At 37.0% G+C, this 14,689-nt stretch overlaps 1 protein-coding gene across 1 annotated transcript in view; it reads right to left on the bottom strand.

Annotated features, from left to right (window-relative positions):
- Positions 1–398: 398 nt before the first annotated feature.
- LOC306856688 (contactin-associated protein-like 5) overlaps positions 399–14,689 on the bottom strand; it is a gene marked incomplete at both ends in the record, with an annotated part of 70,437 nt that continues 56,146 nt past the window's right edge. The window contains 11 exons of the mRNA XM_079396085.1: positions 399–595; positions 883–957; positions 1,087–1,299; positions 2,438–2,525; positions 2,824–2,957; positions 9,462–9,695; positions 10,604–10,840; positions 12,188–12,406; positions 12,793–12,963; positions 13,123–13,250; positions 13,828–13,984. Of these exons, the coding sequence (XP_079252211.1) occupies positions 399–595; positions 883–957; positions 1,087–1,299; positions 2,438–2,525; positions 2,824–2,957; positions 9,462–9,695; positions 10,604–10,840; positions 12,188–12,406; positions 12,793–12,963; positions 13,123–13,250; positions 13,828–13,984 (1,853 nt within the window). The remainder of the gene's footprint in view (positions 596–882; positions 958–1,086; positions 1,300–2,437; positions 2,526–2,823; positions 2,958–9,461; positions 9,696–10,603; positions 10,841–12,187; positions 12,407–12,792; positions 12,964–13,122; positions 13,251–13,827; positions 13,985–14,689) is intronic.

The following is a 14,689-nucleotide window of genomic DNA, read 5'->3' on the forward strand; positions in this document are numbered from 1 at the left end:
GCTTAAGACCACTCTATATGCAGGCTCTGAGACAGACAGGTTTGAGCAGGCACACTGGATAAAGACAATCCAGAGTGATGCTTCAGTCCTCCTGCTGTGCTGTTTGCTTGGAAAGTGTGTGTGTGTGTGCTGTGCATGTATAACCTATTATTATGCTTGTAAAATAACAATATACAGCTGTCATCATCCAGGAGGCCAGCGCACGCTTACATTCACATAAGCTTGACTCTCTTCGTAGAAAATAAGAAAACAAATAAAATGCCTTGTGCCTGTTGGGTCATTGTTGGCCTCTGATTGGCTGCTCAGCTTGCAGTGTAGATAATACAGTGCGGTGGGGTTGTTAGCATGTACACTGGCAACAGGCTGTTCGATTAAAGGCCAGGCACGAGATGGCGAGGTCAGATGTAGTATTCTTTGCTGTCGTGGCTGGGTTTGTGCCGGTCCAGTGCAGCCCGGTACGGAGGGTGCTCCATGCTGGGTCGGTGCATCTTCCCGGTGATTACGGGGGGCGCTGGAGTCCGTCGGTGACGATACAGGAAGCGGATGATGAAGGCCAACGCACAGAGGGTGATGAACACCACTGCAGCCACTACTCCTGTTCATTAGATAAACAAAATAGAAATGAAAACATGCTAAATATTAATAAATTACACTGGTTCACTACTTTGAATGCAATGGTGCGGCTTCATAAATGTAACTTGATCATTCTACAATGCAGTGCTGCAGTGGAACAAATGAGAACAGCATGAAATAAAACTTCTGATATAACTAAAGATGAATGAGGCTGTACAGTTTCATTTCTAAGGACGGTTTATTACTTGTCGGATCTGAGTATTATTTTGAAAAGTTTTTCCCAGAGCACAGTATCATGGGGATCTATACCTCCAATTAGTGCCAAGTCATTTTGTTCAGCCTTTTTCAGTGGATCTTTGCCTCGGTCTGTTTTTGCTGAGTCATCTGCAAGCAGAGAACGAGAGCGAAAGGAAGACAATGAACTGGCTTTTGTTATTCTTTTCAGCAGGCTGAAAAACATTGTCATTTTTGAGACTCACTGCAGTGTGGAAACTATTAAAAAGGATCATTTACCTGACCGTGTGTGTGTGACGCTCAAAGTGTTTGCGCTGGATATCGTCCCACAACTTGATGCTTCCAGGCGGCCGATAACAGTAACTAACGGGCTTTGGCTGTTTTGCAGGGCTGTCTTCAGAGGGGTAGCCTGATTAAACTGCACGGAGGACAAGCAGCCAACAAACCCTCTCAATCCAGCCTGATCCAGTTCCTTATCATTAATGTCAATACCTGAAAGAGGAAAAAGAATTGAGCAACTGAACTTAAATGTGATGTGTGTAATATTTTTTTTTTTCAGTAGGGTGTTTTTGAAAGAAGTCTCTTATGCTCACCAGAGCTGCATTTATTTGATGAAAAATAAAGTAAAAATGTTACTATAATTTAAAATAACTGTTTCTAATGTCATATAAAATGTAATTTATTTATATGATGGCAAAGCTGAATTTTAAGCATCCATTTTACTCAAGTTTTCTGTGTCACATGATCCTTCAGAAATTGATTTTGATGATTTTAAACAAAAAAAGTATTTACTGTCACTTTTAATCAATTTAATGCAATCTTGCTGAATAAAAGTATTAATTTCTTTAAAAACTAAATTTGAACGTAATTTACTGCATAAATAAACCATTTCTATGTTTACTCTTCTGAGAAAAAGAGTAACCAAAACAAGGCTCTGTTAGTGACTTTGGCTCAACAAATGGCATGAGTTTGGAGTGAAACTTTTAGCTGTTTGACTAATGGGAGACGAGGAGAGTAATTTGAGAGTAATTATGCATTTCACCTTTAAATGAAGTCAAAGTCAGCTGTTAAACTGTTTATGTAACCACTCCACAGCTTTCATTTTAAAAGGAGCCGACTGCGCAATCACACAAGTAACCTCTAATCTGCTTAATAACCTTTTTAACAAGCGTCATTATTATATTACTCTAGCTCCTTTTTTAGTGTCTACAAAGCCTTTCTAAAACAGAAGCTGGTTCCTTTTCTATTTTGCATCTGTATTGACTAATGAGTCTAAAAGCAGCTTGTTGTAGTTGTGTGAGTGCTTTATTGCTAATTTGTATTAAATGTTCACTCGCCTCTATCAAAGCACTGGGGTTCGTGCCACTTTTAGACCCTGCTTATTAGCTATCAGGTGAAAAGAAACAGTCTCCTAGGCAACACTGAGACATTCCATTTGGCTTCGACTTGGCAACTCACCTGTGACGGCGCTGTCAAAAGTGTGCCTCCCTACCCAGACAACCACCCACCCTGTCCTAACTTGCCTGGATTCAAACACCTGATGCCACATCAGTGAAATAGAAATGTGTGAAACAGCACACAAGGAACATGAAGAAATGGAGTCCTCTTCAAAAGCCTGTCAGAAACTCACCTTGGATTCTCCCCAGAATCACTGACCTCGCCGGGCTGAGAGCAGAGCCAGGAGACAGGCTGTACTGCTGGGTTATTGTGTTGTCAATCTGGAAGGGGACAGATAATGGCAGATAACATGGGAAGATTGATACCAGTAATAGATTTGAATTGGTCACAGGAAAAAAACAAAAAAACAAAAAACATTTTAGGTTGGTATGACATGCTTTTAGAAATATCATTTTTATGTTACAAGATCTTTAAAATTTCAGAAATGTTATCAGACAATCATAGTCATCCGTTCTCGTTCCTGTAGAGAGTTGAGTATAGGAAGTCAAGTAACACCCCTTTAGAAATCAAATAGGAGCCACTGTGTTAAAACCTGTTGCAATGGAGACAAAGACTCACCTGGACAAAAAGCTCCTGTCCCTTTCGATTGATTTTGACCCAGTGGAACCGTCCGTCTGCTAGACTGGGTGACACTGGGCTGAACATTTCTGTTTGTTTTTCTTTGTTCAACAAGTATCGTATTTGCAGGCTGCCTGGGAAATCAGAGTAAAAGCTATTGACTTAAAGTCATAAGGTATTTGTTCGATACAATAAATGCAAAGTTGTAACGTGACAAGCAGAAATAATTTTTTAAAATTTACATAGTAATGGGTTGCAGATGATCAAGACTCCAGTGTAAAGTGTTTTTGTATCACCGTGACGGGATTTGTGATAATTATAATCTTTTTCATGGCTGCTAACCAAATTGAGTAAGAATAAGTGATGGTACGTTTATACAAGAAATATGCACTAGAATAAATATGTAGGAAATTGTCTGCATAGGACAATGTTTGATTATGTTTAGTGATCATAAAATAATATTGATAAATATAAAAAAGACTCCCACACTAGCGTTCTCTATTCTTTTTCTATTCTACTTGTTTTCTTTTTAATGACCCTCTAATACTAGCGTTTTCTATTAATTTTCTTTTTTTTTTACTTGTTTTCTTTTTAATTACTAAAAAAAGATCTTCTAACACTAGCGTTGTCTATTCTATTTCTGTTCTTTTTATTATTAAAAAATGGCCCTCTAACTTAGCGTTCTCTATTATTTTTCTGTTCTAGCTTTCTTTTTATTTATTATAAAGAATGACCCTCTAACAGCATTCTCTATTCTTTTTCTATTCTTTTGACTTTTTTATTTTTTATTTATAAAAAAATTGGCCCTCTAACACTAGTGTTCTATATTATTTTCTACTTGTTTTCTTTTTATTTATTTGTTATTTATTAAATAATTTTTCAATTCTATCTACTTGTTTTCCTTTTATTTATTGTATAAAAAAACATTACTCCTTTGTTGGATTGCTTCTGTTGTCCTCATTTGTAAGTCGCTTTGGATAAAAGTGTCTGCTAAATGACGAATTATAAATGCAATAATATAAAAATATGACCACAGAATGCTGCAGTTAGAATCAACTATTCCAGAAAGCCATATAAGAAGTCCATTTACTTAAAAGTGCACTCATTAAAACTCATTTTTACGTTTAAGAAGTGAAGCACCTTTTATAAATATAAGATGAGGACTTAATGTTCAAAAATGTAGGGTCAGTACGTTTTTTATTTTTTTATTTTGTTAAATAAGAAATGAATATTTTTATCCAGCAAGGACACCTGATGGAGTTTTGGTTCTTAGTCATTGTCACCTATAGCTTGCTCAGTTGGGGTTTAAAAGACAATTAATATTCAGTAATATCAGTGATTTGAGACTTTCATGAGAGCACAAATTGAACTGAATTGAGCTGGATAATGACACTACTGTCTTCTGTGCAGCTGCTTTATAGCTGAATGGAATTTGTTTCATAATTGATGAACTTTGCAACATCTTCACTGAGTTAAAACGAGTCAGCGTTGAAATGTCTTGAGCTGAATAATGACACTCTAATTGGGTTCTGTAGAGCTGCTTATAGCTGAATTGAACTTATTTCATAATTAATTTAGCAACATCCACTCTTATTTTCCTCTTTATTACTGTGAAAGTGCTTTGAAACAATCTTACAGCACTATATACATTAATGTGACTTGACATTAAATATGAAATATTTTACAGTATTTTAATCAAATAAATGTATAAAATCAGCAGCACAAGTATTTTAACATTAATAATGATAAGAAATGAAATCATGTAACACTGAGGACTGGAGTAATGATGCTAAAAATTCACAAGAATGCATTACATTTTAAAATATATTAAAATAATACAAAAACAGTTATTTTAAATGGTGATAATATTTCATAATATTACTGTTTCATTGTATTTTTGATCAAATAAATGTCACATAATGATGAACATAAGAGACTTATTTCACTTCTTCAAAAAACAAAAAAAAGCTCTTAAGCTTTTGAATGGAAGAAAAAACACAGGTCTTTGCAATCACCTCTGCACTTGAAGAGTTCTCATGTGAATTATTACTCCCCTTGTAGGTGTAACATGACTAACTCCATCTACGAGCCCTCCCTTTTCTCATTTGGGGTTTAAAAGACAATTGACATTTAGTAATAATATTGGTTTGACTGCACTGACTCTATCAGATGAGAACAAAACTTGAACTGAGTTGAGCTGAATAATGACACTATATTGTCTTCTGTTATTGAGCTGAATTGAATCAACATTGGACTTGAGCTGAATAATGCTACTATTCTCTGTCAACTTAAATTGACAAAAATGTCTATATTTATTTTTATAGTATTTGCTTGCTTCCTGGGTTTCCTTAAAAGTACAGGAAAAAATAGAGGTGTGAAAGGGTGCTGTAAATGGAGCCTTCCATTTAGACGCCTTGTGCTCTTTAGGTAAACGGTGAGGGTGTTGCACAAAGAGAAATAGAGCATTTGTGCATATGATGCGCTTTAATGGATATGTGTGATTTTCAAGCAAAAATACATCAAGAGTTTTTTTTCCCTTAATTGAAAACTTTTATTAGTTTTATTAGTTTACCGCTCTGTAAAAACCTAATCTGTATAGCTATAATTTCATTTTTAGAGCTCAAAGGAAGAGAGATATTGCATATATTGCCGTTTAGAAGTTTGGGCTCAGTACTTTTTTTTTTTTAAGGAATTAAAACTTTTATTAGCCAGGGATCCATTACTTTAATCAAGAGTGAAAGTAGAGACATTTATAGAATTACAAAAGATTAATTAAATTATTATTTTTTAAATATATTCTGTTCTATTAATCAAGAAATTCTGGAAAAAAACAATTATTAAGCAGCATGTTGATAATGATAAGAAATGGTTGATCAAATCAGTGTATTAGAAGGATTTCTGAAGAATCATGCGACATTGAAGAATAAAGAATGACTAAAATATACTGAAATAGAAAACAGTTCTTTTAAATTAACATGTAACAATATTATAGGCTTTACTGCATTTTTGATCAAATGTCATGAGTCTGGGGGTGGGGGGTAATTGAGAATGAATGGGGGTAAGTCACATAAGAGGAGGCAATGCCTCCATCGCGATATGATTGGATATGACTGGTTATGTTCGGCTGTGATTGGTTCATGTGATAAATCTGTGTACTTGTCTGTGTTCGTGTGCATTCGCGAACCAGTCTGAATGGAATAATGGCATTAATGGGAAAATGGGAATTTAAAAAAACAAGTAAGCAACTCACACACTTACGCCGGTTTCACACTGCACGCGTAAGCAGAGCATAAGCAGCGCATAAGCAGCTCATATTTTTTTCTGCGCCCATGTTAACAGATTAGAGTATTCACACCGCATGCAGAGGCGGCTTTCCAAAATTGGTCTTGGATCTCACAGCATGTGTCTCACATCAATTCACATCGATAATTACTAAACAATACAATAGACACATGGCTACAGTGCATTAGAATAGTGAGTCCTTTCTATTTTCCAGAGCCCAGAGGCCCATTTGAACCCCCAATTCTGATTTATTAATTTTACAGACTGATACACAAAAGATTTACGTACCATAGCCAATTCAATCTAGCATATGCAACTCTAAGCCTTCTGTTAGATGGCAAAAATGAATATTCCTCATACAAAATGTGAGAAGGGTCAGACATAATTTTTCCAGACAGGGTCGGCAATTCTTTCGTATACACATCTTGAAAACTTGGCTCAAGTTAGTACCTATATATAATATACTGTATGTTATTTACATATGTGTGTGGCACAGAGGGAAGGGGGACACGGTCACATGACAGAGTATGCTGGACATATCATACATCAAGGCACATGTCACACAGTCTTCGGAGGAGAACGCTGGAGAATACGACAGAAATAATGATAATTGTCTGTATTGCAGTACAAGCCGCGGTTCACCTGCTCTGCATACACACCACTTCTGCGCTGCTTACGCGTGCAGTGTGAACTGGTGTTAGATATAACCACTCCGTTACATCAAAATAAGACTTAAAATGGCCTGAAAACATGATCTGTGGGAGCTTTTAGTGAGTAATCAGCTTGGTAAAATTTAAAGTAAATCTCCGAATCTGTGACCAATATTTACTGAGCTGTGATGACTGATGATCCGAAAAATTCAAAAATAGTTAAACTATTAAAAAGAAAAGCCGAACATAAGTTAACAAATAAAATATATTGTTTATATTATTACTGCCTTGAGTTATTATTTTGGAATAATTGTAAAATGACACCAACTTTATGAGATTCATACTTAGCTTTAATAAATAGAATATTGATTACATTGTCAGGGCTCCAGACAAAAAAATCGAGTAAGGAGCCATTGGCTCCTATAAAAGAAAAACTTAGGCGCCAAATTATTTTTTTAGGTGCCACAGAATAAAAGTGGTTTATTTTATTATTATCATTTTATTTTTCCCCCCTATTTTAACATTTCAATCATTTTGTCATGTGTTTATGTCTTATCTTTTCTAGGCTTTATCAGCATTTTAATCCATCTTGTAGATGATCAGGTCGACCGGGGGACTAAGGTTCACTTAAAGTGTGAATTAAATGTCTTTTACAACTTGAAATGTACAGTCACAAAGAATTGTTCGTTACACAGAATCTGTACCAATATCATGGACCATAAGCATCACTTGGGAACTGAGTGCAGTGCAACCTATAAATGTTGTCATGTCTTTCACACATTCAGTCTGTTTTTCTTCATTAGTAAAATGCAATTTTATAGGAGGAGTTGAATCATGTACAACAGAATAAGTAAAAATATTAATATGCAACAGCGCATAAATATAGCAAAACGCTCCTCTTTATAGTTATTTTTCTAGCTGACTGATGAGTTCATGGACACTGAGTGGTTATTCTGAGGTAAATGTATTACAATGCAATGTTTACAAGCTTTATACATTTCCTCAGTTTGAAACACTGAATGAGCTTTTACATAAAACATTTCAGTAAGTTGTACTATAGGCTTTCTTATTGCCTACCTTTTGATCATGTTCATTTCATAGTAGTAAATCGAAATATATAATGGGTTCACTTGCTGCTTTAACTGAGGTGCTAAAGAGATCGCGCCTGAGCATTAAGTGCGATACTCTCCGCTCGCGCGATCCGGACGCATACACGGACCGTGTGGACGCGGGGTACTGGTGTTTATATTACCGAAAGTGTGCGCTTGTCGTCCGCATTAAAGAGCACCCAAACCGCATCATTTGAATTTCGTAGCATTTTAAAGCTGATACTTTGTTTATTAAAAAGTAAGACAGCACAAAGCTTTTTGCGATTACTGGATGGCAAGTGCGCTTCAAATAACAGGAAGTCCATGCATTAACAGAACAAAGCATATAGACTAAGATCTGGATAAGAAGATCGACCGGACAAGTGTAAATGCATCTGGTTGTTGAAACCACATATGGTAATTTTACTCCTCCCATAATATTAAAATAATAGACGTGTGAGAGCGTTTTATAGGCTATATGGCATGTTATAGTCAGATATGACAGCGCAATGCAACAAGCATCACCACGGATGAGTAGCGGAGTATTTCTTCAGCAAGCGACGCGCAAACTGAATGAACCTGAAAGTAAGTCGCAGACGCTCAACACACAATCTTCTTCATTAAAAGTAGCGAGACTAGCCTATCTTTCCAGTGCTGATGCCGCGCGCTCTCTTGATATTGAAATTAGCTGATAATTAATAAAATTATCCATTGCTTTCATTGACGTGAACTCCGTTATATTTGCATATGAAGCGGGAATTGAAGAACGGATTTATATCCGTTTTGCGAAGACACATTTATGTGGCCAAGTGTAAATGGGGAAACGTTTTAACAAATCATATAGATATCCGATCAGAGAAAATGCATGAAGTGACCAGGTGTAAACAGGCCCTTTCAGGTCTCTCTCACTGCGTTCAGCAGACTGTGTGCGGCAGAGACGAGGACTGTTTGAAACTCTTTTCAGTAAAACTTTGATGCGCATCGTCTTATGTAAGTTTAATACGTGAACATAACAAAAGATGTGAGCGCAAAACAATCGGGAAAAAAGTCCTTTCATGCAAATTATATATAGTCGCCAGTGGCGACCTCAGCAAAAACTTCACTCGCAAATTAATATTTTTGGTCGCAAATGCGACCATTTTAGTCGCAGTTTGGAGCCCTGATTGTTAATGTAAAAGTATAAAATGGAATTGTTTATTTCTTCTGATAGTGAAAGTAATGCTTATTTAAACAAGAAAATGTGACTGGGTCATGAATTTACATTTGATAAAAAAAAAAAAAAGCTTTGAGAACTTTGCCTCCTCATTTCAGAACACCACCGCACACCAAAGATGTACACACACACACACACACACACACACGCACACACACACACACACACATACATACATACATACATACATATTACTTATTCTCATATCCCTCCAAACCTGCATGATTTTTAACCTGTAGTATTGTGGCTGTTCTTTTCTACTCAGTAAGATAAGATAATGACTAAGCTAAACAAAGGAAAAATGAATGAAGGAATTAATGAAATTGTCCTTTTGATATAGGTTTGTAACAGGACAAGCAAATTATGATTATTCCCCAAGGTTTAGAGTAATGTATGACTTGGTACCGTTTGATGTTAGCATAACAGCCATATAGTGCTGGTCCACAGTGTGTGCTGTCAGGATCAAGGCTGGCATATGATGCGTCAAGAACCCAAACGACACTTTCTCTAGAGATTTGGTAACTTCAGCATCATGGAAACCGTCCGGGGATCTTCTGGCCTCCTCATTCAGTATTCCGGAAAATGGCTCCTGGAGAGTGTACAGGACTGAAGATCCACTTTCGAAGGAAGCTGCTAGAGCTGTGATGGACACAGAGAGACAAAGCAGTCCCTGGTGAACTTCACTGAGAACATCATCATCATCTCTATGCAAATTCAGATTGCGTGCAAAGGCAATGAACTCTATGTCTCATCTGTCATTATTAGAGCTATAAAAAACAACAACATTAGCATGGTTTCCTCCCCAAACACAGCTGAGACCGTGGCGGAGAGGTGTCCTACTGATTCTGTCTGTCTCTTCTCATTTTCTGGTCATCTATTCTAGTTAGCAGTAAACAACCGTGGCTTGAACGGACCCGTCACAAAATCCCATTGTAAAGAAACAAAGCCATTACATCACTAATCTGACTGACAGGCTGTTGGATGGGTATGAGGCAGATGAATGGCCCCTGTAATTAAATTACATTTGTCAGTTAAAGCTGTTCTGCCAAGGCCTGTCAGCACAGCCTCAAGGAATTCAAGGTGAATACGCCATCAAGGGCATGTTGTCATCCACCGGCGGCCGACCCTCCTGATCTAATAGAAAATGAAAAGTTGTCTAAAACTGATGAAAACGAGAAATTTCAATAGAGTATATAGTGGGTTGACTTTCATTCCTGTTGTACACATTTTTGGTACAAACGTCTCCTACTGTGAGACTCGTGCCACATCCAACAGCTCACCGCAAGCCTTGGATTAAACAGATATTAAATCAACTCCTATAGAGTCCTGATTTGATTTCTCTCTGTAGGCTTTGATCTAATTGTGTGATTTTACGGTGTAAATCGAATAAAAACACTTCCACCATCAGGAATGCCAACACTATCGCGTTTGAGAGCTATAAGCATCTGAGGCGTGCTTAAGTCTAGAGTGCCTGTTTCATTCAGCTTTTTGATTGGTGCAGCAAGACCAATGAAAGCGAACTCGCCCGGAGGCCATCATAACCTCACCTGTTCTGCAGTGTGGCCCGTCGAAGGCTGTCTGCGTGCAGTCGCAGGTGTAACTGCTCCTCTCTTCCACACATCTCCCTCCATTATGGCAGACGCTGTCACTGGTGCAGTGACCCGGACAGCCAGAATTCACCCCTGGGGTGGTCTTTGCACGTTCAAACAAGTCAAGGGTAACCCCGTTAATGGTGATGGCACGTAAGCAGCCCAGAAAGCCCCTCTGCCTAGAAGCAGTTCCTCCTAATGGGGAGAGTACAATGATTAATTGTCATAGGCAAATTAGAAAGCCAAGGCTTTTGAAGTCCACAATAGTGTCGTTCTCAGAAAAAAAACTGTTCCATTTATGTGCTATGTGTGTCCCAGCTTAATGACTTAATTACTTGAATTTAATATTATTATTTGATAGTTTTACTCTTTTTAGTGTGTAAATATTTTTTTTTATATTTGATTAATATATAACCATATTTTACATTAATTTACATGTTCCTATTCATCACCACTTTAATAGGTTTTAGCGGTTACAATTTTACCTGCATTTATGGCATTCAATTATAATTAAAATATGGCATTATTATTATCATACTCCAAAAATTATCAGATTTTTCTGTATTTAAGGGAGTGACAGCATAGCATTCCTGACCATGTTTTTTTTAACAGAGATAAGTTTACTGAAAAGCACTGTTCTTGTCATAAAACACACTGACTGCAAATAATGTGGTGTGATGTGACGGCTTGCCACAAAACTTTATGGACACAATGAAAATGTATAAAATAATTTTAATTAAGAGATATAAGAAGACATTTACAAGCTAAATTATTTATTTGAATACAAAAAGTACACTAGGTTTTTAAATATTTTGGACTGCATTTATTAAATAATTATGTAATTATTTTAATTTGAAATGTTGAACTAAATGCCAGATGCAGTTTATTGTGCAATACGGACAATTTGATAACACAGGCCCAAAATACATCTGGACAGATGAAGAATGGAGATGCATCTTAAAAACATATTACATATAAAACACCAAAGTTTTATAGTTCATATAAAACACTTTGTCATAATTCATGATCAGCTGATCGTAAGAAATAGCTGAGTATAAATGTGCGGTATTCACTTAATTCAAAGTTTAATCATCACAATAGGCCGTAATGCGATTCCTGTTTTGCCATCCCCAAATTTAAGACCTCTATAATAATTAATGTGTTATACAGTTTAAGGAAAGTATGACCTTTTATGACCTTAAATTTGATTAAACTGAATTAAAATATTTTAAGGACCTGCAAGGACTTATTTTTATTTGCACACATGATTCTAAATACATTTGAAAGTTTGCACACATCTATATGTCATTGCAAAATTGCGAGTGAAATGCTTGCACTGTAATAATATTTTAGCACTGATCTTCAAACCTGTAACATTTATCCACACCATGGTCGCCGACTTATAAATATGATCACACATTCCTTCTATTTAAATTATCTCAATTTTCTCTGTTCCCAGAGGTATTCTTAGCTCAAGCTAAAGTACAATTAGTGTTATTTTTTCATTATTAGTGACATTTGCTCGATTACATGTCTGCGCACCCACAAAGAGTTGACTGCTGAGCTGAAGCCGATAAGGTCTCTCAGATGGTGCTTCATTTAGCTTCGGCGGCAGAGAGTCAACCTGTAGAGAAGCTTCTTTCACATTTCGCTCAGCACGAACATAATGCCACTGACGATCATTCAAGGCTACAGGTGACTGAACGGTAAGGATAACTGGTCCGTCCCCTAGGTCGAAAGTGAAGTTCACTGTATATGGAGCTGAGAAAGAAAGGAAAAAAAATAAAAAAATCACACTGTGTGGTTTAAACAAAAGTATTACAATGAAGTTCATTGAAACTTCACTGAATGCACTTCTTAAACGGGCCTCTGAGCACTTCTTCACACCAAACATGCCGAAACCCTTATTTTCAGGTCAGACGCACCCAATATATTATGAACTAATAAACTATGTAATTTGTTCCTCTCTTGCTTTCCAATTAAAGTGACACATAAATAAAGGTATTTTTTAATATAAAACTGTTATTTTTCTTATGCAATTTTGCTACAGTTACATTTTTATTTATAATTTTGATATTTTCTTGAAAAAAAAAAGAATAAGAAAAACAGTCATTTTTTTTACAAGTAATATTTAAACAAGCACTCACAACTCAGTTCCAGCCTTATGAAGTCTCTGACACCCAGATTCTCCAAGAAGACTCCTGAGAGAGCACTAGTTTTGAAAAAGAGTGAAATATCAACACTCAGTTCAGCTTGCAGGGTGGGGAAATGCAGATAGGAGGACTCCTGGTAAAAAGATGCAGAGTTCCAGAAAAATCCTGCAGCAGAGGGACAGGCAAGAAAGCACAGATTCGATAAAAACGGAATTCGATAAAAAAGGTCCGTCTCGTCTGCATTTTGAAATATGAAAATATATTCAGTAGAGAGCTATATTACCCCCCATTCCCCTTTTAAAATTTGGTAAACAAAATACCCACGGTAGCCATAGCAACGAAGCAGTCCAATTTGGAGCTCGGCCTGCGAGTTTGTCCGGTTTGTGTCTCCAATGGCGATCTCACTAAGGGGTAAATGGTCTTTGTAAGACAGCACACCAGTATCATTTGCCCTGTAGGAGGAGAAAGAGAACGAGAGAATGTGCAAGAGATAAGGTAATGAGCGAAAGGCTAGGAGAAAGTCGTTTTAATCTCTCTCTGAGGTAGAAGATTGCCCTCCGAGGAGCGAGTGTGCCTCACTTGTTGCTTAAAAAAAACAGTAGTACTTGCCCTATGGCGAGTATTAAGCTTTTTCTGCTGCGTCTTGGACACTTTAACAGAAAAACTAATAAAGGGTGTTAAAGTTCACTTTTTATACAGCAATTTAATCAACTAAATCTCTGCAATCTGCCTCAGATTTCTTTCGTTCCATGAAAAATAACAATCCAATTACCTTAGTAGGGAAAACTGCTCATTCAGTTCCACGTGTGCGGGAAAAACTGTGCTATGTTTCTGAGAGATGGGTAGCCTTTGTGAGGTCCTTTATTAAAATCAAACTGTTTATTACATAGTGCATAACATAAAAGTGACTGGAAATTATGTATTTTTTGATATATGGGTTAGGGTCATTGGGCTATTTTTTACTGGCCGTTGGGCTCGTTTTGTTACACAGAACTGGCAACCGTGATTCACTGTGAAATTAAGATTTACCAGGTGTCTTGGTCTGCATCACAGTTGCAGAAATAATTCATGTCCCTGCAGTTGCCATCCAAACTACAAGAGCACTGCTGGACCCCAGGAAGAAATCCTCCCCAATATGTTCTTTTCACTCCGTCTCTATCCAGCCACCATGACAGAGGAGTTCCATCTGAAAATGGACAAAATGCCCCAAGGATAAGAATATTTTTACTTATCTGGCAGTAAATAATTATGCAAATAATGACAACACTGTTTGTAGTCTAATGTAATTTAGTCATGCATGATGACATCTGGTGAGAGCTCCTGCCCCTGCTGGTCAGTAATGGGACTCCTGTCAGTCAAGTAGCCGTTATAGTATTGCTACAATGTGCGTGACCAGACATCTGCTATCACAGCGGTGCAGAGATCTGGCCAAGAGCTTAGCCAATGACAAATGGCAATCAGATACGCAAGATGTCTAGTGCTGGAGTTTCACCATTTGAGCGATGTTTGATCAAAGGTTGACCTTTTGCTCAAAGGCTTCACTGGATCTCATTCCGTTGAATCGAAATGAACCCAAAGTATGAGCCGAGTGTTTGAGGATAAGTTAACTCCAACTCAGTTAAAAGCCTAAGCATATCAACCCCGCAAAGTCGAAAGTATTAAAGTGGTGTGAGAAAAAACATATGGAATAATTTAGCGTACCAGTGTATAATCTTTTTTAAGGCTTTATGCATGCCTTTGCAATTCAAATGCTCTCATCACGTCCCATAATCATCCCTGCATGACAAGAATTACATTCTAACCGCTTTTTAAGTGAACATCATCATTCACCGTGCATCGTCGTCATGTCACACTTGAGCCCCTTTAATATCTGTGGTAATAACCTACTGTT

The sequence above is a fragment of the Barbus barbus genome, assembly GCF_936440315.1.
Source record: "Barbus barbus genome assembly, chromosome: 37".
Taxonomy (NCBI): Eukaryota; Metazoa; Chordata; class Actinopteri; order Cypriniformes; family Cyprinidae; genus Barbus; species Barbus barbus.